Source organism: Bos grunniens, chromosome 2 (genome assembly GCF_055505025.1).
Source record: "Bos grunniens cultivar Pamir isolate PY7600 chromosome 2, Bosgru_T2T1.0, whole genome shotgun sequence".
In the NCBI taxonomy this organism is placed as follows: domain Eukaryota; kingdom Metazoa; phylum Chordata; class Mammalia; order Artiodactyla; family Bovidae; genus Bos; species Bos grunniens.
Genome location: NC_141166.1, coordinates 6,128,371 through 6,153,150, shown reverse-complemented (window position 1 = coordinate 6,153,150; position 24,780 = coordinate 6,128,371). Strand labels below are relative to the sequence as shown.

The window sequence follows — 24,780 nt, the reverse complement described above, 5'->3', positions numbered from 1 at the left end:
TGAGCTGAACCCTAAAAGAAAGTTAAAAGAAAAACACAGAGAGAGAGAGAGCAGCAGGGTGAGAGGGGGTGGGTTTTGGGTGAGAGTCGTACTTACGGAGGAGAAGGAAGGACGTGTGCAAAGACCACAGTGGGTGAGGCAAGTGGCTGGAGAGCTGGCCTGGACTGCATCTTCCCACCTTGCAAGCGTCCCTCTGTCTCCATGATCTTTCACTGCCTGCTTAGAACCATGTCCTCCCCCATCTTCTTCCTCTTCTCCACATCATCTCATCCCCTCTCTTCCATCCTCACTCCCTTTCACACCAATTTCCAGTTCCACATTCTCACCCAAGTACACATCCTTACCCTGCCGGCATCTGCTTTCTGACATGGGCGTTGGAACACTTGTGCATAGCAGATCTTTACTTTCATTGCTGAATGAGAGGCACCACCACTAGGCCATATGGTGCCTTTGGTCATGCTCTCAAAAGGTATCCCCTCCGGGCAGATCTAGCACCAGGCCTCCCTTGGCTGCACACACTTGTTCAGTGAACAACCCGCCCCACTGTCCATGGCACCCCTGAATGAATAAAGAAATACAGGAGGAATGAGAAGCTCTGAGGCAGAGAAAAGATTTGGAGTGGGAGAGGAAGCCAGGGGAAGCTGAGTTCTATTGGTTTTGTAGTGGCAGACGGATGACCCACGAAGTCTGTACTCCCCCATCAGACTAGAGATCCTAGATCAGACTCCTGTTTTTCAGAAGCCAAATTGTTTGGCTGCTCTCGCCTCTCCAGATTCTGGTAGTCTTTCCTTATCTAAGGAACTTTCTGTGAGACTTGACTTGTTTCCGTCCCAGAGAGTGTGGCCAGTGCCCAGAGCTATGAGTACATACACGGTGTGATTATAGGTGCCTCCCTGGCTCAACTAGCGTCTGCAAGGCCTTGCCTTTGTTCTTCTTCAAAGCCATATGAGGAGATAGCCAGACTGTAGACAAAGCAGCTTGAGAACATTTACTAAAGATACCAAGGACAGCAAAAATAAAACAGAGCCAGCCAAATCCCTTAGTGGGAAGGAGAGGATGCAGAATAAATAGGGGGATGACCAATCCTCCGGTAGGTGGAGTTACCCTGGAACTTTCTCGACAGGCCACGTTTCCTGCCCTCTACGTCAGCCCCCTTTCTGTCAGTCTAGTCAGCTTTACCATCTCTTTCCCCAGCCTCTTTTAGGAAGCAAGACTTATAGCTGAGATTTAGTCTTGACTGCACATCTACAAAGAGTTACTTGTTCTCCTTTTCCTTTGCTTATGAGCAAATCACCCAAGGAGCCAAGGCTCTGGGACTTAAAGGGCCCGAGGTAGGGAACGGAGACTGAGGCAGCTCACAAAATGGGATTTGTCACGGATGCTGACCCTCCACGGACCAGGCAAGGCCTTGGAAAAATCCTGCCACCGAGGCTGGCCACCTGCCAGCTCTGAAGTCATTGGAGTTTTGTAGCCTTCCTCATCAGACAGGGAGTTCCCAAGTGCAAGGCTGGACTCCCCCATCAGACTTTAGAAGTCCTTGGTGGGCAGAGGTACACCCGGCCTTCAGGCTGGGAGCAACGCTGGCTGCAGAGACTGCGCCTCCATCAGACTGGAGCACCCTGAGGGCAGAGTCGTGTCTCCCTCTTCAGATTGGGAGTGCCCCCAGAAACAGCGGTAAAAGAAATGGTTGCTGCTTATTTAGGGCTTACCATGTGCCACAAACTGATTTTTTTTCCAAGTATTTAATTTTATTATTTACTTGGCTGCCCTGGGTCTTAGACGTGGCACGTGGGGTCTTAACTGTGCCAGGTGGGACCATCTTTTCATTGCAGTGCGCCGACTCTCTAGTTGTTATGCGCAGGTTTAGTTGCCCTGCAGCATGGGGGATCCTTGTTCCTCGACCAGAGATGGAACCCACATCCCCTGCATTGGAAGGCAGATTCTTAACCACTGGACCACCAGGCAAGTCCCAGGAAACAGTTGTTTTTTAAAAATGAATATATTAATTCATTTGAATCCTCATAATGGCACTGTGACTGAGGTCTTAACGTTATTTGCCTTGTCCAAATGATGGATTGGAGTCATGGAAAGGTTGAAAAATGTGTTCAAGACTGCACAGCAAGGCGGTACAGACAGGATTCTCCATCAGACTGAGAAAACTTGAGGACAGGGACTGTATCTTCCCTTTTCCCTTCAGTAGATTAGGGGTTCACCAAGCGCAAGGCAATGGCACCCCACTCCAATGCTCTTGCCTGGAAAATCCCATGGATGGAGGAGCCTGGTAGGCTGCAGTCCATGGGGTCGCTAGGAGTCGGACACGACTGAGTGACTGCACTTTCACGCACTGGAGAAGGAAATGGCAACCCACTCCAGTGTTCTTGCCTGGAGAATCCCAGGGACGGCGGAGCCTGCTGGGCTCCCATCTATGGGGTCGCACAGTCGGACATGACTGAAGTGACTTAGCAGCAAGCGCCAAGATCTAAAGAAGGAAACGGAAACCCACTCCAGTATTCTTGCCTGGAGAATTCCATGGACAGAGGAGCCTGGCAGGCTACAGTCTACGGGCTGGCAAAGAGTCGGACACGACTGAGCAACTAACACACACACACACAAGCACCAAGATCAGGGATCCCTCCTCTGTCCACCTCTACCTTTCTATCTGAGCAGAAACACTTGATTCAGTGCTGTGTCTGGCATCTGGGTTGGGGCCAGGGAGTTTGCCAGACCACTGTGGATGTCCTGTCTACTCCTTACAGCTCTGAGCTGATCTCCTGGATACACCCCACAGGGTGGAGCTTCCTAGTCTTTTGGAGACAGGCATTTATCAAGGTTGGCAGTGAGAATGCCAATATTTTCTCAACCCCCCAGGTGCCAATCAGGATGCCAGTGTTTTTTCATCTCCTGGATGGAAGGCTGGAAGCCTGCAGGCCCCTATCACAGGGAACACACTTTCCGGAGCCAGGCCTGGTGCCACCCAGTGAGCTGGGCATTTCCTTCTGTCCACAACTCACCTCGATTCTGGCTGAAAACCCAGCCACGAGTCTCTGGAACCTAGCAACTCTCATAGGAAACAATGGAAACTTCAGGTTTATTCTACTCCCTCTATCATTACTCAAAATGTTTTCCTCTGTGTGACACACACACTCACACATCCCAGTTTTCTCTCCACCCAATAGCCTGGGCTGCGCTGGAAATTTTCAGGCAGAGGAGCCCACGGCCTGGGGAGGCCTGGTGTCAGGGCTGCGTGTGCTGTCTGTGGGTCTGTGTCATCAGGGACTGCCGTCAGTCCCAAGCATCTGTGATTGGGGCTTTGGCAGTGTCTGTCTGTGTCTGGGCCTGGGCTGGTGTGTCTCTGGCACCAGGGTTATGATTTATGTGAATCAAAGTTGATCTGTGAGTGACAGGAAAATGGTGTGTCAGGGGAAACTCAGTTTCATATAGAGTGTCTTCTGTAAGGCACTGTGGTTAGTGTGTGAGATAAAAAATGCGGGCGCTGTGCACCATCTGATGCGGAGAACTGACTCATTAGAAAAGACCCTGATGCTGGGAAAGACTGAAGGTGGGAGAAGGGGACGACAGAGGATGAGATGGTTGGATGGCATCACTGACTCGATGGACATGAGTTTGAGTAAGCTCCAAGAGTTGGTGATGGACAGGGAGGCCTGGCGTGCTGCGGTTCACGGGGTCGCAAAAGAGTCGGACACAAGTGAGCGACTGAACTGAACTGAACTGAACTGGGCATGTGAGAAACGTTGGTCTATATGTGAACTGTGAGACCTTGAGGGGAACCTGAGCGTGAAGACGACATTTAGCTTCCTATACTGGGATTCACGTCTGTGCGTGTGTGAAAACGTGACTGTGAGCGTGAGCAACTGAGAGTGTGAGTTGTGTCCAGTGCATCACCTGTAGAGGTGTGGCTTTTCAGGGGAGAGAAGGATCTTTTGAGTGGGTGAGGACTGTCAGCGCCTGAAAGTTGGGTGACGCAGGTGAGCGTGAGCAAGCGTTCACGGACAGTGGCCGAGCGCGTTAGTGCGTGAAGTTGTGAGTGTGCAGGTGACCTCAGGAGGCCACGTTGGCTCGAGCGTGTGTGACCCGTGTAGGAAGGGCGCTGGGGTGAGCGCGTGCCGTTCTGGAAGGTCCTGGAGAGCGGCCTGCGCGGAGTCACGTCTGCGGGGTGTGACGGCGAGAGCGGATGGATTTGGGGGTCCCAGAGTCGGTGGGGGCGTGCGAGAGAGGTGTGCATGTGAAGGGAGGGCGATCCGGGGCGCAGGGCGCCGGCCCTGGTCCGATCCCTGACTCCAGGCCGGGTTTGGCGGGGAGCCGCGCTGGGCTGCAGCCCGCGCGGAGTAGTTGGGGGGGCCTGGGGGCCCAGACAAAGGCCGGGTTTGGCTGCGCGGCGGGCCGGGGAGAGAGGAGCCCTGAACCCGGGGGCGGTCCGGGGCGGGGCCTCGTCTAGGGGGTGGGGCCTCGTCCAGGGGCGGGGGCTCATCCCAGGGGCGGAGCCTCGTCCCGGGGCGCGGGCCCTTGTCCCGAGGGCGGAGCCTAGTCCCGGGGGCGTGGCCTTTCCCCGGGGGGGCGGGGCGGGGCGGCCGCAGGGGCGGGGCTGTAGCGGGAGGGGCCGGGGAGGCTAGAGCCGGCCGCGCCGTCCGGAGGTCTCGGCAGGCTGGCGAGCGGGCGGCTGCGGGCGGGCGCCGAGCGAGCGATTGAGCGAGTGGAGCGGGCCGGGCCATGGGGCGGCAGGCGGCGGGCGCGCTGCTGCTGACGCTGCTGCTGCTGCACGGGCTGCTGCTCGCGGTGAGTGTGCGGGGCGGAGAGGCGGGAGGTGCCCCGGGCCCGGCTCGCCGCGCCCGCCAACTTGGCGGGGGCGCCGAGGCTGCGCGGCTGGGGACTCTGGCTCAGGACGGCGGCGCCCGCCAGGGACCCCGGGCTGGCACAGGCCACCGCCACCCTCCTCCATGGCGTTCTCCCGAAGGGCCACCCAGGGCACCCCGCGAGGGTCCGGGGGCTGGACCGGCCCTCGTGGGAGTCCAGTGGGTCTCCTGGCCACGTTGCCGAGTCTCGGAGTCGCGCTAGGCATGGCCCGGCCTTGCCGTTCCTGGAGGGGGGGGCGGGGAGGTGGGCAGGCTGAGGAACTTGGAGCAGGGTGGGAACTTGGCTGGGCGAGGACACACCTTTCTGTGCCAACTTGGAACAGGGGCACTCAGTGGTGATGGGGACTCTATCCATCCTCACGGGAACTTTTTTTTTCTTACCACGACGTCTGTCCCCTTGGGGAGCTGGTCACCAGGCAGGCGCAAGTAAAGGACCAGTCTGGACTGAACTGAGTCTTCAGCGGAATACCCACAGGCCCTGGAGTCCCACAGCTCAGGGATTTGAATCAATCTCTGCTCTTCACTGAGCAACTGTGTGACCTCCCAGCAAGCTGTTAACCTCTCTGAGACCAGCCCACATGCCTAAGGGGAACTCAGAATACAGGGCCTCAGAGAGCAGGACTGGGTGGAGTAGGTGCAGAAATGTTTGTTGCTGGGCCAGTTTGTGGTGGACAGTCAGTGGATCTGTCTCCCCAGCTTTCTTCCCAAATCTTCAAGGTGCGGGGGAGGCCTGCTCCTACAGCCCCTTCCCCTGTTCTGAGCTTGGATGGGCCCAAGCCGAGGGAGAGAGGACATTTGTCCCAGATCAGCTCTCAGGACCCAGTGAACCTGAGAAGGGCAGGGCGGGGTCATTGGGCAGGGAGCTGGTGGCAGAGGTGGTTGAGGACACATCTGGGGAGCTGGGCCTGAGTGGTGAACCCACAGAGCCAACCCAGCCTCTTTCAGGTGGTCCCTGAGCCAACCCTGTCCCCTGTTCTCAGAGCCAAGAGAGGGACTTTTCTAAGCTGGCCTGTGTTTATCCAGCGACTGACTCCCTGTCCCCACCTTGCTGGCTTCCTCTCACCTCTGCCCTCCTGAGTCACTCGTTAACCCCTACCCCAAACCTGACCCCTCACCTCTCTTGCCCCACCCCACCCCCAGCACCTCTCCTCCCCAATCCCCATCTGGGCATCTTCCTTAATTTTCTGTCTCAGCCTCTCACCCACAAACATCCATCAGGGCCCATCCAGTGGCTCCCCAGTCCTGACCTGAGGTTACACCTCCCAACACTGACCTTTACTTTTCCAAAAAAGTAGGCACCAGCCTAGCACAAGGAATGTTCCTTTTCTGACCCTTGCCCAACTCTGCCCCCTGATCAGCGGTTCTACTGTGACAGGAGTGGGGATGGCGGGGGGTGGGGGCGGGGAGGAGCTGTTTGCTGTGAGGGGGAGGAATTTCCACAGAAATTCACGGATTGCAGTCACTTGTTCATTCACCACGTCTTCTTTAAGCATTTAAACATTGAAGCGTCTTCTTTAAATATTCCATTACAGAGAGCGGGAGTTCAGGGTTCATTCATTCTGTAGATTCTCGCTAAGCACCTCCTGTGCACCAGCACACCGTAAACTGGGAGTTTATGGGTGAGCAGAACCAGGCGCTCTCTGCACCTCCCCAGAACCGAGACGGGTGCACAGGCAGCTGTCTGATCCTGTGAGATTACAGTCTCCTCTGCAGCCACATGGAAATCTTCACGGTCCCACCCAAGGCTGGGGGTCGAAGGACTTCAAAGAGCTTGGTCTCTGGAGTCTTATGATGGACTCAAGTTTGAATCTCACCTCTGCCACTTCCTAGCTGTGTGATCTGGGACAAGTTCTTCTCTCTGAGCCTCAGTGTCCACATCTGTTAAATGGGGGCAAGAAGTCTGTTGTAAGTGTAAAGCAACGGCAGGCTCCTAGCCTTGTGCTCTAGGCAGCCTTGGGCTTCTCCTTGTCTCCTGCCCTTTATCTCTCCTGGCGCCTTTCAGCTCTTGTCTGCACGCCCATAGTGAGTGGGTGAGGGTAGGACGGGGAGGGGGAGGTGGTCCTTAAGGAGCTCAGGACCTCACTGGGGGCAGGAGACAGAGGAAGCAGTGGTCTGTGATTAAGCGTGGGAGTAATTTCAGTTCAGAGCAGTGGGGGAGGCTTGCTGGGGGAGGGGGCCAGGCCCCGGTGACTCAGGGCCTGCCTTGGCCTGCTGACCCCCTTCCTTCCTCCTGGGGCCTTAGCCCTTCCTTTCGTGGGGCCAGCCCTGCCAAGAGACAGGATTCTTGAGGGTGATTGTGGTGTTTTCCAGCACTCAGGAGGGAAGTCTCTGAGATACCTGTTTCCTGCCTCCGCTGGGTTGGAGGAACCTCCCCCGCCCTCAGGGCCCGAGTTACCTCAACCCTCCCCTTGACAAAACCGGCTGCCCTGTCCTCCCCCACTTGCTCCAGGTCTGCCACCAGGAGGGGCTTGTGAGTGTGCCCTGGAGTTTTCCAGAGCACGTCTGTCCGCAGAGGGAGGTGGAGGCTGGTGTGGCAGAGATGTATGCCCCCCCCCCCCACCTCACACGTCCCAGGCCGAGCTCCTGGTGTCTGGGGCGTCCTGGCCCCCAGCTGGCTCAGCCTGGGCCTGTTCGCAAGCTGAGCGCAGGCAAGTTGGGATCTGCGGGCCTGAGGCTGGCCCGGGAGATGGATGGAAAGAAGGTGGCAGGAGGTAACTGGGTTTAGGGTTTGCAGCAGTGGGGAGGGTGGTCTGGGGGTTATTACCAGGCCAGATGAAATCACACAGATATTGTTCACGTTTGTCCATGCCCTCTGTCATCCGCCAGGCATGAAGTTCCTCAACAGATCATCGCATGTTGTCCCCTCAATCAGGACCTCCCTACACTCCCCACATTGCTCACGTCAGAACCCAGCCCCTGACTTAATCTGGCCCCCACAGCCCTTCAGATCTAGCCCCCACCTGCACCCCTCGCCACTGCCTCTCGACTCTCTCCTTCTGCCCGCTTCGCCCTTGCTCGCTCCCTCCAACCACACCAGTCTCTGTTTCTGGACCGTTCCAGACACACTCCCACCTTAGGGCGTTTGCATCTGCCGTTCCTTCTGCCTAGAATGCTTGTCCTGCGGATATCTGTGTGACCCTGTGCCTCGCGTCTCTCCAGTCCCCGACTACCCTGCCCACTTCCTCAGCTCTGTTTCTCCTTGTCGCTCTCCGATATGTATTTGTTTACCCGTTTACCTTCCCCGCTCCCCCTGGGTTAATCTTCAAAGGAGCAGAGGCTTCTGTGCTTTTGTTCACTGCTGCTGTATCCTTAACGCCTGGCTGGAGGTAAATACGCAGTAAATACATCTGTTGGATGAGTTAAGCTGGAGCCACTAGTACAGCCCCCATTTTCCAAGCAGAGAAGATTGAGGCAGAGAGAGAGATTGTGTAACTTGCTCCGCCACGGACACACTCTGCTCGGTGGCCCCACGAGCCAGGCTCTGAAACAACATGCGCTGCCTGCGTCCTTGCTCGCTTGGAGCAGGCAGGCAGGCAGTAGGTATTAATAAAACTGCCATCACTGAGGTTGATAAAAGGACTCAGGTCCTGGGTGGTGCGGGGGCTTCCTCGGGCAAGGAAGAACGGGGTCTGGCTTGCGGACAGGGGCACTCAGGATGGATGTGCCGGAGTGTCCCCGGGGCCTCCTGGGGACACCTGTCCTGGTGGGAGCGAGAAAGACTTCACTCTAGGACAGTCATTTGTGGGCTTACCTGTGTGTTCGTAGGTTTGTTAATTAATTTCCCCACCAGTAGTCCCTGAGACCCTACAGTTGAATTAAGCCCAAGGCCTTAAGGCCTCAAGTGGGCCAGGCTGGGCCCTTCTCTGTGTGGAAAGTGAGGGGGAGAATGGCTCAGTGCCCTGCGTGGAGCCCTCACTGGGTTACGCTAGGTGTTCCCCGGGAGGCTGAAGGTGTTGGGTGAGCCTGCAGAGGCCTCAGGGCTGCCTGGCCTTGGGAGGGGAGGGAGGGTGAGGGGCCGCCCAAGATGTGGAAAGATCTGGAGCGATGATTCAGAAGCCACTTGGAGGCCAGGCATGTGGGTTCTGGACCCTCAGACCAGTGGGGGCATGTGGGAAGAACTGACTCCCAGCGCTGGCCGGTTGCCCCCCACCCCAGCCCACTCGCAGCCGTGAGAGCTCAAGCTGGAGGCGGAGGGGCGAACGTGTCCTCGTCCCCTAGCAGCCTCCCAGGGGTCTGCGAAGCCCACCTCCCTTGCTTGCGGAACCCACCACTTTTGCTCCCGGGGCCCGCCCTGGCCTTCCCCTCATCTCCCTCCTGCCAGGAAGCAGGAGGTTGGGCTGAGGGTCCCGGCCCTGCTGGAATGTTGCCCTAAGCCCGGTCGTGGCCCCTGCGGCCCCCTCCTGCTCCTAGGGCCTGGCTGGGGCTTGCTGGCCGCCCCAGCGCCCAGAGCTGGCTGACTGAAACCCAGAAGAATGTGTGGAACTCACTTCGCGGGGAGCCGCCAGCTTTGCTGCCCAGCCTGGTGGCGTCAGGTCCATGTCAATAGTGGCCTTGAGCAGGGAGTGGCTCATGGCTGCTAGGGGTGGCTGGGCCAGGGGCACCGTCATGAAAGTCCTGGGAACAAGGCAGCTCTTTGAGGCCAGGCCGTGTGGGGCCTTCAAGTCGCAGCCGCCCCTAGGACCCACCCTCCCCTCCTTTCCCTGATGCCCACCTGTGCCAGAGCTGCAGGGATCCCTAGATCACCCCGGGTTGGGGGACCCGTGACATCATGAGAGGTCTTGAGGACCAGCTCCTGGCCATCTGCTGGAGCCCTGTCCCTCAGCCACGGGGGAGGGCACCCCGTTTCTCTGTTGCACTGGATTTTCGGGGGTGTCTGGCACACAGAGTCTGGCAGTCTATGTTGATGAATGAATGGACACTGATGTATGCAATTCAGTATTCTGTAACCTGACATCCCTAAGTGTTAGACTCAAAATTCATCGCACAAATACCTATTGAGCATCTTCTAAGTACCTGACCAGGGTACCTGCCGAGGTTGCAGCAAAGAACAAGAGTCCGGTTCTCTCCCCTTGAGTAACTTGCATTGTAGCGAATGCAGGGAGACAGACAATAACTATATATGGCAGGTGGAGATGTGTTTGGAAGAGAGAATACAGTAGGGAAGAGGACAGAGAGTGATCTGCAGATGAGGCTGTGATTCCGAAGGGATCTAGAGGAAGGTGGGGGAGTGGTGGTCACAGAGGCCCGGAGGTGTGCTGGATGTATCTGCACAAAACGCTGAGGAACTTCCCAGGTGACGCCTGCCAGCTCAGGAGATACAAGAAACACAGGTTCGATCCCTGGGTCAGGAAGAGTCCTTGGAGGCAGGCATGGCAACCCACTCCAGTATTCTTGCCTGGAGAATGCCGTGGACAGAGGAGCCTGGAGGGCTACAGTCCATAGGGTTGCAAAGAGTTGGCCACGACTGCAGCGACTTTGCACGCACGCACGTGGCGGGAGCAGCATGAGTGAGGGTTGGTAGGCAGGTCAGCCACCAGAAGGGCTCCGGGTTTGCTTCGGGGTGAGAGGAGGCATCCCTCTGGTTGCTATGTGAAGCCAGCGTTGGGCATCAAGGTCAAAAGCAGGGAGGCCCAGCCCTTCAGTGATGCCTTTCGGCGATGGGAGCTTGTACCAGGGAGGTGGGAAGAAGGGGTTGAATCCTGAGTGTATTTTGAAAATAGGATTGACAGGATTTGCCGATGGACTGGGCTTGGGGGGGTGGGGAGGGGACAGAAAGAGAGGCCTTGGATGTCTCCGTAAGTTTTGGCTTGAGCATCGGAAAGATGCAGCTGCCACTAACCGAGGTGGGAGGACTCCCTCAGGAGCAGGCTTGGGAGGAGGATGGAGACCAGCAGGAGATGGAGGGGACCATGGGGGTGGGGACAGTGTTGGACTTGCAGCTAGGGCATCTCCCTGCCCCCGCTCCCAGTTGGACACTTTGCACTGGCCTGTAGGGACAGGGGTGGGGTTCTTGCTGAACGAAGCTACAGACACTGATCCTTGGGAACCCCCCAGCCTAAGTTCAGAGCTTGTATATTTATGTGTTTAGTGAGAATTCACGGTCTTCCCCGCCTGGAATGGAAGTGCCATGAGGGCGGACACTCAGTTTTGCTCACTGCAGCTTGCCTGGTGTTAGGCTGCTGGACGATAGTAGGTGAACGCTTATCAAGTGAATGAATGAATGGCCTTGAAGAAGCCAGCAGGCCAAGAAGACTCAAGCTTCTTAATAGACTTGGGAAGGGGCTGCTCCTGGTCCCTGGACGCAGGAAGACTCTTCTTCCTAGCTGCCGCTCTCAGCTGAGACTTGAAACGTGTAGACAAGCCAGAGCGCCCACCTGGCCATCCTCCCTTGTCTGTGCTCTTGCTGGACTCAGAGCCCCTTTCTCTGGGCAACGTGGTCAAGGGAAATGTGTGGGCTCAGGGCGTCCTGCCTTTGAGTCTTGGCTCACCCCTACCTGGCTGTGTGACCTCGGGCAGGCTCCTTCATCTCTCTGAGCCTCAGGCCTGGCTGTGTGACCTCGGGCAGGTTCCTTCATCTCTCTGAGCCTCAGGTCAGAAATAGGGATCATGATGTCTGCTTCCCAGGTGCTTATGAGACCAAGCAGATGCCTACCTGGAACGCGCGAGTGTTTGACAGTTGGTGGCTGTTTTATTAGCCCAGTTCCTGCTGAGGGCACAGCCGGAGTGCTATTTGACTCGAGGTACCCAGTGCCAAGCCTGACACACCTCCTCCTGATCACAGCTACTGCCATCTCCTGACCCAGGGCCTGCTCTGGGCTTGTTGAATGAATGACCAGGCTAAGGGATCATCCCTGCTCCCTCTGCCTGTCCTTCTCAGTCCCTGAGCCCCGGATGTAGCTGCATCTGATCGGTCACCGGCCCCCCCTTCCCCCACTGAGGCTGCAGCTGCAGGACAGAGTTCACCCTGATTGCTCCTTCCTGGAGGGGAGAAGGAGCGGGGCACGCCCCAGGGTGTGGCCTGGGAAAGGCTGGAGCCTGTGGACGCCTTGTCCCCTTCACAGATGTGTGCAGTTGGTGGGCTCTGAGCGTCAGGAGGTGTGGCCAAGTGGCTCCCATGGGTGCAGAAAGGATGTTCCTGCATCTTAATGGGAATGGTGGAGGGGGGGCTCCCTGGGACTCCATCTCCCACCCCCCACCCCACCCCCGCCCAGACCCACTGGAGGGGGCAGGACCTTGTCCAGGGAGCCCTGGGGAATCCTATAGCAGGTCTGTTGCCAGGGTGGTTGGGGTTGCACAACTTTAAATCTGGCTCCCCTGGACTCTCAGAAACAGTAGGACTAAAGAGAAGCTCTCCCCACCTCCCTGAGCCTTTAGCCTCGGGCTACTGGGTAGAGACCTGCCCCTTCTACACTGGAGGGGGTTGGGGGGGGCACATCCAGGTGTTTCATTTTTTACCATTGGCATCTTTTCCCCATTCCAGGCTGTGGGGGTGGGGAGACAGGCTGGGGCTGAGCAGGGGGCGGGGGGACTTGAGAGGCGGCCTAAGATGACCCCACAGATGCTCTCCTGGGGTGGGGCTGGGAATTCCCAGCTGCCTCTGGCCCCTTCCCAGCCCACCTCCGAGTGCCTGCCCCCACTTCTCTGTCCCCCCGCCTCCCCAAACTCACCCCCAAAGAGCCAGCCTTGCCTCCCTGCCCCCGCTCCACTGCCCCAGGTCTTGGCTTCCCCTCCTCACCCCAGCTGACTCATCCATCTCCTTGTTTGGCATTTCCAGTTTTCAAATAGTTGGGAACTGGGATCATATCTCTTCTTGGATCCCTCGCTGGCTAGATGCTCTGAAATTCTGGCCCCATAAATCGCAGCCCCAGTGGCCTCTGTCACTTAACAGCTCTTCTCCCCCTGCTGCCGTTTGCCATGCTGTGACCCTTCGGCCAGAGGAACAGGGACTGATCATTTCCTGAGGACAGACCAGTCTCTGTGCCCCGGGACGTCCAGGGTGCCCTCCCCAGGGACCTCAGTCACCCAGGTCATCAGCCAGTGCACCTTCTAATTAAAGTTGCCACCCTCTCTTAGCCAAGCCCGGGCTGTCTCCAACATTATCTTATATAATCCAATCCTCACAGCAGTTTTTAATCTTTTTCTAAAGTTTATTTGGCTGCTCTGTGTCTCAGTTGCAGTGTGCAGGCTCTAGTTCCCCAACCAGGGATCAAACCCCGGCCCCCTGCATTGGGAGCATGGAGTCTTACCCGCTGGACTGCCAGGGTTGTCCCCTCGAAGCAGTCTTTTTGATGTTACCATTATTATCTCCATTTTGCAGAAGGGAAAGTTGAGGCACCAAGTGGGGGCATGGCTGGCCCAAATCATTCATTCAGTACATGGCCCAGCTGGGAACAGAGCCCATGTTGTGTGACTCCAGACTTGTTACCCCTTCCAGAGTGGGTCTGGCCTGTTCTGGGGAGAGAGAGGACGATCTGGGAGGGCTGGCATAGTCACGGCAGGCTGCCTGGAGGAGGTGGACCAGACCAGCCTTGGCAGAGGGTACAGCAAGCAGCGTATCTACCATGTGGGCTTATCCAGCTCCTTCGCATTCTCAGACTTAAGTGCCTTTTGCCCCTGGGCCTCCAGCTCAGTTTAGTGACAACATTCCCCAAAGAGGTGGGTTTGACTTTCCTGGGGACTAAGACCCTTTGGAACCTGGATCCTTCTCGATTGGGTCTCAAGCTCCTTTTGAGGTCTGTAGGTTTCCCTGTGTTTGGAGTGCAGTGGATTTTTGCTGAGTGGGGCCTGCTCTGAGCCAACCCTGTGCCCACGTCTCTAGGGACACAGCTGGGAGCAGAATCTATAGACAAGTCCCAAACTCTGTCGTCTGACCATCTTTGCACAGCAGAGAAATCAAGAATTCATCCATGCATTCACTGATTCACCCATTCAAGACCGACCGTGCGCCAGACATTGTGCTAGTGTCCTGTCTGCATTATCAGCTTTCCTGTGTAGCTGGGATTATGCCTCCATTTCCCAGATGAGAAAAAGCTCAGAGGAGAGCAGTGACTTGCCCAAGATCACACAGCCAGGTGCAGAGGAAGGTGGGCATTGAAGCCAGCTCTGTCGGTCCTGCTGGAAGAACTTAGCATCGTGGTCCCTACTCTCCAGCAGCTCCAGGTCCTGTTGGAGAGGTAGGGCTCACGAGTCGTAATTACCTAGCACAACTCCAGTCTAGACAATAGCAGATTGTCAGGGAAGAAATCAATTTGGCATGAGTTCTCTGGAAAGACTTTCTGGAGGAAGTGGGGCTTTAAGAGCAAGGAGGATTTGGCCAGTGGAGGAGGAAAGCATTCGGGGCAGGGGGCCAGAAGTTGTCCCCATCGTCCCTGGGTTCGCATTGTTGTCCAACGTGTGAGCAGGAAGGCCCCGGCCTGCTGTTGGAATCATTAACGCTGGGAAAGAATGCGAGGAAGTCACCAACATAGCTGAGGTGACATGCCTTCCAGTCCATTGCCTGTGACTGGTCAGATCAGGACGCAAGAGGCCAAGGCCTGGTCTTCAGCTTGGTTGCCAGCCAACTACTGACCCTCTTCCCTGGATCTCACTCTTCCGACCTATGAAATGGGCTCCTTTCTTGCTTTTGGGCCACTTGCCAACTCAGAGGAAGGGGAAGTTGAGTTCTTGGAGAAAACGGTTAGCTTGTCCTCAAGCCTTTGTGGTAAAGCCTGGCATCTTACCAATCTCGTGTCTCCCTTCACTGACTCCCTGCCCACACGTGCTGGGCCCTGGGCTAGGAGATGGAGAAGGCTCCCTGCTCCCCTAGACTTTCCTGAGCCTCTCCTGTCCTCCCTTGTGGATCTGGGGTCCCTCCCGCAGTGCTCAGCCCACATCAGTTCAGCTGCGGCTGAGCTAAAATCTAGGGACCCTGTCAATGTCTGTTTAGGGGTCATAGGATTCCTATACTCCTGGCCCTGTCGCTGTGATCCAGGGTGAGTCGTGTAACTTCTCTGAGCCTGATTTCCCCAGATGCAAGCTGGGACTTTTCATTCATTCATTCATTCAGCAAACATTTATGGAGTGCCAGCTCTATGCCCAACCTCGTGTTAGGTATGAACAGCAAGCGTGGTTGGAAGGACCTTCTAGTTTGATCAGGGAGATTAGTCAATAAAGGGAGGGTCAGCCAATAAAGAGGGCTGCTTTTCAAGGCAGAGTCTTCTACGAGCTCAGGAGCAGCTGTTTAGGGCCACACGACCTCTAGGAGACGTCGGGGGTCTTTGTGACTTTGTCTCTGTCCCCGTTTGTTATTCTAGTTATTGTCTGTTTCCCTCCAGGTAGCTTGTGGGAAGAGGGGTCTTGGGGAGACAGCCCCACCCCCCACCCCCCACCTCCGGACTAGGGCAGGGGAGAAGATGCAGAGAGGAGAGCAGGTTGCTTTTGCCCTGAGTCTCAGCTGAGCTCATGGATGTGGGGAACAGCCAGGCTTATTTATACTGAGCCTGGTTATATTGTTTCATTTATTTTTGTCTATTTGTCTGGCTCTGCCAGGTCTTGGTTGGGACACGCAGGATCTTTTAGTTGCAGTGTGCGAACTCTTACTTGCAGCATGTGGGATCTAGTTTCCTGACCAGGGATCGAACCCAGGCCCCCTGCACCAGCAGCATGGCGTCTTAGCCACTGGACCACCGGGGAAGTGCCTGGTTATTTTGCTTCCGGAGAGATGGAAGCTGCCACTGGGGTTCAGCTTTGCGGTCCTGCCGGGCTGCGTGAGAGGAGTAGGGCTGACCCTCCTGTTTCCGCTTTCCATCCTCTTTTCTCCCTCCCCAACTCTTCTGGGGAACCCGAAGGAGGCAGAGATCAGCTCAGGCCTGGATTTGATTTGAAGCAGTGGGAGGAAAAGGGCTTCCCTGGTGGCTCAGGTGGTAAAGAATCCGCCTGCAATGCAAGAGGCCTGGGTTCGATCCCCGGGTCGGGAAGATCCCCTGGAGAAGGGCATGGCAACCCACTCCAGTATTCTTGCCTGGAGAATCCCATGCACAGAGGAGCCTGGCGGGCTACACAGTCCATGGGGTCGCAAGAGTCGGACACAACTGAGTGACTAAGTACCAGCACACAGTGGGAGGAAAGGGTTAAGTTGGCCTGGTTTCTCACCTGGGTGGGAGGAGGTGGAGAGGGGACAAGGACTGGGATGGCTGGGGCAGGAATGTGTGATAAGATCAAAGCTTCCAGCCTGCCGGGGCCTCAACTAGGGGCCTCACCTGGGTTTCACCTGAGTAGTCAAAGAGGATTCTCTGAGTGACCTCCTGGAGGAGGGGGAGTGAAGGTCCCACCCCCCACCCTGCAATACTGCAGGAGCCACCCCCCCGACCCCCACCCACAGGCCTCGGGTGCTGGAAGCCCCAGGGGCCACCTTTACTTGGCACCTCCAGATATGGGGGACACCCTGCCTACCTTCCCCACCTGCTCTCTCACCCCTGGGTTTCTGAGCAGGACTGAGTCTCCTTTACGTGGCCTGCTGTGCTATGTGCTTAGTCGCTCTGTCGTGTCTGACTCTTTTAACCCTGTGGACTGTTGCCCACCAGGCTCCTCTGTCCATGGGGATTCTCCAGTCAAGAATACTATGGTGGGTTGCCATATCCTCCTCCAGGGGAATCTTCCCAACCCAGGGATCGAACCCAGGTCTCCTGCATTGCAGGCGGATTCTTTACCATCTGAGCCACCAAGGAAGCCCATGAATACTGCAGTGGGTAGCCTATCCCTTCTCCAAGGGATCTTCCCAACCCAGGGATAGAACTGGGAAGCCGTATGTGCCCCCCATCAGTGAATTCTGCAGGTGAGGAACTTCCCTGGCGGTCCAGTGGTTAAGACTCCAGGGGCATGAGTTTGGTCTGGGAGCTAAGATCCCACATGCCGAGCTAAGAGCACCCCCCAGCCCACCCCTGCCCCCCGCCAAAAAAAATAATTCTGCAGGTTATGCTTTGAGACACTGTCGTGAGCAGGAGGCACAGCCCTGAGTCCTGTCCTGGTTCCTTACTTGTTGCTCTGTGACCCTGGGCTGGTGACTTAACCTCTCTAGCCTTCAGCTATCCACTGGGAATGGTAATAACTGTCTTTGCCAGGTTATAGTGAAGATTAGACTTCGTGTAAATCATCTCCAGCCAGAATAGGCAGTTGGTGTATAACAGGAACTATTATTTTGTGAATTTTCTTTTTCTGCCTTCATGACTGCCCCTGGTACTTCGTCCTGGGTAAACCTTGGGGCTTGGTTTTGTTCAGCCTCTCCCTGTCCTTTGAGGGGGCTCCCAGCCCCAGGTCCATCGTCTTGCCAAATGCTTTCCACTGATGGATCTTCGTGATTTGGGGTGAGGAGCAGGACAAGAGGGGCTCAGAGTGAAGAGGCCCCAGATGCTCCTAAGTGCCCCCTAGGCACCTGCTGGGCCCCCTGCCCTCGTGCCATCAGATTAGGTCTTTCTTATCCCAGTCACCCCTGCCCTGTACCAGGAGCCTCAGTACCCTAGTAGTGTGGCTGGGAAAGTGGCCCCAGAATTCCTCAGGTGGGAAGGGGCCTGGAGCTTCTGGTCGTGGCGGGGTGCGATGCTCTGCCCTGGTTAATGATTACTGTGTGTGTTAAGAGCACGGGGGAGTGGAGGAGTCGGGGGAGGCCCGCCCTCCCAGCTCCTTAACCGCTGGTTGCACCTGAGGTATGTCAGCCGTTGGGAGTCCCCTGCGTGAAGGTAGCAGCCTTGCTCTGAGGCACGTGGGGTGAAGGGAGCAGGCAGCAGGGACTCGGAATCCCAGCTTGACAGGCAGCCTCTGCCCCTGGAGCTCTAGGGACAGACTTAGGGCTCACACAGGCTGGGTGGAACGTGAGCCAACGTATAACCAGCTCCTGGGGTTTGGCATCAGCCGTGTGAGCAGGCCCCATCCAGCACCAAAAACCCCCTCCACTCTTCTTCTCCCGGGCACCGACCCTGCAGAGGTATCCCAGCTAGAAGGTGGCAGATGGTTAGGGCTCTGGGGCCGCTGGGCCTGGGTTCCAGCCCCTCCTCTGCCACCTCCGGGCTCTGTGGCTGGGGGCTCGTCTCTGCACCTTTCTGAGCACCCATTTCCTCATCTGAAACGAGAGAAGACGGAATCCCTACTTTGCAGGTGTCAGTGGGCCAAGGTGTGGGAAGTATTGAGCTTGTAATGAATACCTGGGGAAGAATGATCGCAATCCTTCCAACTATAGTTTTTATTATTAGGAAAAAGTGAAAGTTGAATCCCAGTCTTGGGTAACCAGGGCAACATTTGGCGGCTTTGGGCCAGGGAAAGGAATGGGGAGCTCCTGGGAACACACGTGAGAGAGTCCCCAAGAACACGTATGAGAGAGTGTCCAAGGAACATCCGTGAGCGGGCTGGAAGGTTGTGGAGAAGGGGGCGTCTGTCTACCCCAGGCCCACCTCGGTCCTCCCAGCCCTGCCTCTTCCCTGGGCTGGGTCCCGGGGTTGGCGCCTGCCCAGAGTGGGGGAAGAGGGAGAATTGTTTATTTTGATAACATTAGGGCATTTTCCCCCACTGGCAGCTGCTATTTTGAGCGGTTGAGAGCAGGGACTATGGTTAAATTAGGTAATGTTGCTCCAGAAGGAATGTGTGAAGCAGTCAGGCCGAGGCTGCAGGGAGAGCACAGTTGGTTCACTCCATATAAAATGAAACTGCAGCTTGGAAAAGAGCAGCGCGGGGCCACTTTATAAGGCGATGGAGGGGGAGGCTGCTGGACTGCCGCCGGGGCAGTAGAGGCGATGGCCCAAGGCCTCTCTGGGGGAGCCTGGGCTTATGTCCAGAGGCCTGGCTGGCCCAGCAGGGGCCGGCCACGGGGCAGAGGGGCAGGGCTGATGTGTCCTCACCCTAGGTCTCTCTCTCGCTGCCCCTGAGGAGGGGGTACGGGGGCTTGGGGTGGTGTATGCATGGGAAGGATGGATCTTGAATCCTGCTTCTGCCTGGAGCCCAGGTCTTCTGTGCTTGGCCAAGTCTCTCAACCTCGCTGGACCTCAGTGTCCCCGGGGTGAAATAACGGCCCCGATCCCCTAGGGAATTCATCTTTAAAAGCAAAAGTACAGCTAGCTTTCACTGAGGACTGCTGTGTGCAAAGTGCTGTTCTAGTCCCTTTGTGGTCCGCGTAACCCAGAGGGTGGTCCACGCGCCAGCGGCTTGGGCCTCACCTGGGAGCTTTTTGGGAATGCAGTCTCGGGCCCCACCCAAGCCTATTGAACCTGAGATGGGACGAGATTGGGCGTGCTCAGGGTGGTATGGCCGTAGACTAACTACTGAACCCGAATCTGTACACTAACAAGATCCCCCAGTGAGTCCCCTACGTGTTAAAGATGAAAAAGTTCCACGTGACATGCATTATCTCATTTTATCTTGAAAACCACCCCCGTGATGTAGGAGTTCTCATTTGAAAGTTGTGGAAACTGGGAGAGATGGCCAACATAGAAACTCTATCACTGTGGACTCTTTTTCTATTCTCTCCCTTCCCCTCTGTTGGTCTGGACTGGGCCTGGGGAGAGGAATGGGGTGTCCACGCTCTTAGAAGGACTGGAGAATGCCAGGAGCATCCCTCGCCTTTGAGACTCAGTCCATGCACCCATGGGGTCAGCTCTGCTGGCCCTGAGCCATCTCCGCAGAGTCACTCCACACTTTCCGTCCTTGGAGGAAGGTGAGAGCAGGAAAGGGTTCTCTGCTGTGTTTGTGGCCACCGCCTGGCAGACTGGGGAGCAGGGGGTTAGAATAGGAGCTTCCCTGGCCTCGGTTAGGGTCACCCTTTCTATCACTGGTACTTTTGGGACTGAGTCAGCCTAGCAGCAAATATTTGGAGGAACATCTGTGCACCCAGTTCACTTCAGTTCAGTCGCTCAGTCATGTCCGACTCTTTGCAACCCCATGGACTGCAGCATGCCAGGCCTCCCTGTCCATCAACAACTTCCCAACCCTGGAAAAATATCTTAAATTTCTCCCAATTCTTTAGTCTTCATTATACAGGGGGGAAGAAGCATTGCTACAGCTTCCTTTTTTTTTTTTTTTAATTGATTAACTTGTCATTGGCTGTGCTGGGTCCTCACTGCTGTGCAGTTATTCTCTGGTTGCGGCAAGTGCGGGCTACTCTCTAGCTGTGTACACGGGCTTCTCATTGCAGGGGCTTCTCTTATGGTGGAGCACAAACTCTAGAGCACGGGCTCAGTAGTTGTGGCACACGGGTTTAGTTGCTTCACACCATGTGGGATCTTCCCGGACCAGGGACGGAACCCGTGGTTGGCAGGCAGATTCTTAACCACTGGACCACGAGGGAAGTGCAGTTTAGCAGTTACCGTGTGCCACATGCTGTGCTAAGCACCTGACTTGCATCACTCTGTTATCTGTTTAATTTCACTTTCAGTTTCCTCTATAAAATAGGGAGCGTGATATTGATCAGATCAGATCAGTCACTCAGTCGTGTCCGACTCTTTGCAACCCCATGAATCGCAGCATGCCAGGCCTCCCTGTCCATCACCAACTCCCGGAGTTCACCCAGACTCACATCCATCGAGTCAGTGATGCCATCCAGCCATCTCATCCTCTGTCATCCCCTTCTCCTCCTGCCCCCAATCCCTCCCAGCATTAGAGTCTTTTCCAATAAGTCAACTCTTCGCATGAGGTGGCCAAAGTACTGGAGTTTCAGCTTTAGCATCATTCCTTCCAAAGAAATCCCAGGGCTGATCTCCTTCAGAATGGACTGGTTGGATCTCCTTGCAGTCCAAGGGACTCTCAAGAGTCTTCTCCAACACCACAGTTCAAAAGCATCAATTCTTTGGCGCTCAGCCTTCTTCACAGTCCCACTCTCACATCCATACATGACCACAGGAAAAACCATAGCCTTGACTAGACGAACCTTTGTTGGCAAAGTAATGTCTCTGCTTTTGAATATGCTATCTAGGTTGGTCATAACTTTCCTTCCAAGGAGTAAGCGTCTTTTAATTTCATGGCTGCAGTCACCATCTGCAGTGATTTTGGAGCCCAGAAAAATAAAGTCTGACACTGTTTCCACTGTTTCCCCATCTATTTCCCATGAAGTGGTGGGACCAGATGCCATGATCTTCGTTTTCTGAATGTTGAGCTTTAAGCCAACTTTTTCACTCTCCTCTTTCACTTTCATCAAGAGGCTTTTGAGTTCCTCTTCACTTTCTGCCATAAGGGTGGTGTCATCTGCATATCTGAGGTTATTGATATTTCTCCTGGCAATCTTGATTCCAGCTTGTGTTTCTATTACCTATATCATGGGGTTGTTAAGAAGGAAATATTTGTCAAGTGTCTGGCGCATAGTATTTGTCAAATAAGTGTAAGACTCTCCCAAAGGTGAGCACTCTCGTTGCCCCATTTTACAGTTGTACAGACTGAGATCCAGAGCAAGGAAGGGACTTGCCCGTCAGGATCACAGACTGGGGCAGAGCCGTAAGAAACTGATCCCCCAAACTTCTAAACCACTGTGTTGCTGTTGCCGTTTAGTTGCTAAGTTGTGTCCAACTCTTTGCGGCCCCGTGGACTGTAGCCCGCCAGGCTCCTCTGTCCATGGGACTTCCTAGGCAAGAATACTGGAGTGGGTAGTCATTTCCATCTCCAGGGATCTTCCTGACCCAGGGATTGAACCTGGGTCTTCTGCATTGGCAGGTAGATTCTTTACCATCTGAGCCACTAAGGAAGCCTAAGCCACTTATTCAATTCAACTTAGTAAATGTTGTTTATTATCCTCTAGCCTCTGCTTGGTATTGGGAAGTGTCTAAGGGTTAAATATATATATACACATATATAGTTTATCATATATAAATATGGTGGAAAAAACTCAACCTGGTGTTTATCCGCAAAGAACTTTGGTTCTAACAAGAGGGTAGAACCATTTACTCAAATGGCTATGCTACTGGTACTGCTGCTGCTAAGTCGCTTCAGTCGTGTCCGACTCTGTGAGACCCCATAGATGGCAGCCCACCATAATTAAGACCAAATCTCTAGCCCTCTAAGAGGTAGAAATTAAGTCCTACAGATGTGTGGTGGAGAAAGATGTCTTTGTGGGGGGTCCAGGAAGACTTCAGAGTGGAGGTGGTAGTTAAGCCAGGCCTTGAAGGATGGATGAGCAGCTTAGATTGGAAGGCAGAGGAACAGCATTCTGAGAGGAGGGAACAGCATATGTAGAGGCTCAGAGGCAGGAAGACGTGCTGTGTGAGAGTGTCGTCCAGGTCTCAGGAGCCTTGGGGGGCTGCGTGGGGACTGGGGCGATGAAGCGGGAAGGTCAAGCCCAGCTGTATGTCACTGAAGATTCCCAGCATTCTCAAAGACTTGGCTCCTCAACCACCGAGATTATTCCATCGTCATTCTGCCTTTTCTTTATGTCGAGAAATCAAAGACTTTTATAAATGGCCCGTCTGGTCAGCTTGTGATAACCGGTGTAGCTGACAGAATTTGGGCCAAAAGCAGGAGATTGATGTCTTGATTAACTGGGCAGCCTTATCGCCCACGCACATATGATTTCCCTAAGTCTGTGCCAGGGTTGACAATGACCCTGGATGGGAGCACAATGGAGGGGCCAGACCTGGGTTCTGATTTCTTCTGGGCAGCTCACCCGCTGTGTGGTTTTAGGTAAACCTCAGTTTCCTCCTGTGTCAAATGAAAACCACCCTCCCTCCAGGCTTGGTTTAGGGATTGGTGATGTTGTAAATCTCTACTGCCCGATACGGTGATCGCCAGTCACGTGTAACTGTTTAAGATTTTTTAAAATATAAGATGTTTATTTATTTGGCCGTTTTGAATCTTAGTTACGACACACGAGATCTCCGTTGTGTCACGCGGGATCTTCCGTTGCAGCACGTGGGCTCTCTAGTTGTGGCGTGTGGGCTTAGTTGCTCCGTGGCAGGTGTGATCTTAGTTCCCTGATGAGGGATCGAACCTGCGTCCCCTGCATCGCAAGGCAGACTCTTAACCACTGGACCACTGGGGAAGTCCCTAAATTTCAGTTCAGTCGCTCAGCTGTGTCCGACTCTTTGTGACCCCAAGGACAGCAGCACACCAGGCTTCCCTATCGATCACCCACTCCTGGAGCTTTCTCAAACTCACGTCCATCAAGTCAGTGATGCCATCCAACCATCTCATCCTCTGTCGTCCCCTTCTCCTCCTGCCTTCAATCTTTCCCAGCATCAGGGTCTTTTCCAATGAGTCAGCTCTTCACATCAGGTGGCCGGATTTAGGTGGCCCTCCATTTAAGACTTAATTAAAGCAAATCAAAGGTTTTCAGTGACACCAGTCTCTCAGTGCACCAGTACATTCCAGGTACTCGGTAGCCACCAGGTGGCTTATGGCAGGAAGGAATCACTGTTGCCCCTTTGGAAGCCCCAGACAGTGGCGGCTTGGGAGACCCCTGGATCCCCTGATGGAGGCAGACAGGATTGCGCCTCTTGCCACGTTGCCATCTCCACCTTCTCCTTGGCACTGGGGAGGTCTCACTCTCCCTTGCCCAACTTTGCATGTCATGCTGGAAAGTTCGTGACTTGGCTCCATCCAGCCCACCCTTCCCCACTCAATTTCCCACCCACTCCCCTCTGCTTAGCTCCCTGTTGAGCTGCTGGCCTCTGGCCCCTCCGCGTCCCGCCTCGGAGGTTCCCACTGCCCGTGCCCGGGGTGGGTGGGGGGAGGAGGCCTCCCCTGGCAGTCCCCAGCTCCCAGTGGAGGTGCCGGCTGCCTGGGCCCCTCAAGCAGGGCGGAGATGATAGTTTGTTGTGACGGGGGCAGTGGGCAGCCTGCCCGCTCTAACGCGCCTGTATCTGGGCGCCAAGCATGCTGTTTGCACTTGGCCGGGCCTCAGGGTCTGGCCTGGTGCCCGCGAGGGCTGGCCTGCTTTGGCACCCCTGGTTACCAAGGCCCATCCTGGGCCTCCGCCTGGTCCGGGACACAGGGAGCTCTTCATGGGCTGGGTCCTGGGGCTGAGTGGGGACAAGGCCAGGCAGGCATAGGCAGGGGGCACGCTCTGGAGGAGGGTCTCTCCAGGTGGTGCAGGTCTGTACATAGCATTCACACCTGTGGGGAGGAGCTTTGGATCAAAGGTGCCCGGAAGAGCTCAAAGTCACCTCCCAGCATCGTCCTCTCACCCTTGCCCTCCTTTTGCCCCCTCCCTCATCAGCTGGGAGGTGGACCAACAGGCATCGCTGGTCCGTGAGTGCTACGGACAGGGAGCCCCGGCAGGAGATGAAACCTCTCTGAGATCCATGACCAGTCTGGAGGGATCTGGTCTTCAATTGAACAGCTTGCATTCTTTTCTCTTGCTCTATCTCTCCCCATGGAGCTCCGAGGGCAGTAACCCCTGGCCCCTTTGGTGAGAAGGAGGCTTGGAATTCTAGTCCTGCCGCTTACTCCTCCTGTGATCTTGGCACGCCTCTCTGAGTCTCCTGTTCCTCCTCTGGGGAATGGGGATAATCATACCTCACTCTCAGGGCAGTCATGAGGATTAGATAACTGGCCTCCTGAACATTTCCAGAACATTCGAAAGGGGCTTGACAGCTGCTGTTCCCTGTGCTCAGAGAGCTCTTCTTCCGCATATGCAGGCACCAGCTCCCTTCACACATCCGTGCCAGCTTCCCCGATGACCTGCAGCCTCCACCCAGCCGCTCCCTGGCCCCCTCACCCTGCTAGATTTTCCCTTCCAGTACTTTCACTGTTTAACGAGTGCTGGTTTATGATCCAGCTGCTCCGTAAGGGCAGAGAACATGCTTGGCTCATAGTACCTGCTCTCATGGCAGTCTCTGGTTATCTTCCCTTCTTCTTCCTTCCTGACACCCACTGGCCCTCTTCGTTGGGCCTTTGCTATGTGCCAGGCCCTCCCTGTGCTGAGTGTCACAGCTGAGCTCCGAGAAAGCCACAGGGTTCCCACCAC

General features: G+C 55.5%; 1 protein-coding gene across 7 annotated transcripts in view; it reads left to right on the top strand.

Moving 5' to 3' along the window:
• Window positions 1–4,632: 4,632 nt before the first annotated feature.
• The window catches only part of HSPG2 (heparan sulfate proteoglycan 2), a 110,087-nt gene continuing 89,939 nt past the window's right edge, over window positions 4,633–24,780 (top strand). For all 7 annotated transcript variants that reach the window (XR_015137233.1, XM_086327455.1, XM_086327447.1 and 4 more), the window contains exon 1: window positions 4,633–4,794. Coding sequence is in view for 6 of the 7 variants with exons in the window: in XM_086327455.1 (XP_086183581.1) it covers window positions 4,729–4,794 (66 nt within the window). In the remaining variant the exon portion in view is untranslated. The remainder of the gene's footprint in view (window positions 4,795–24,780) is intronic.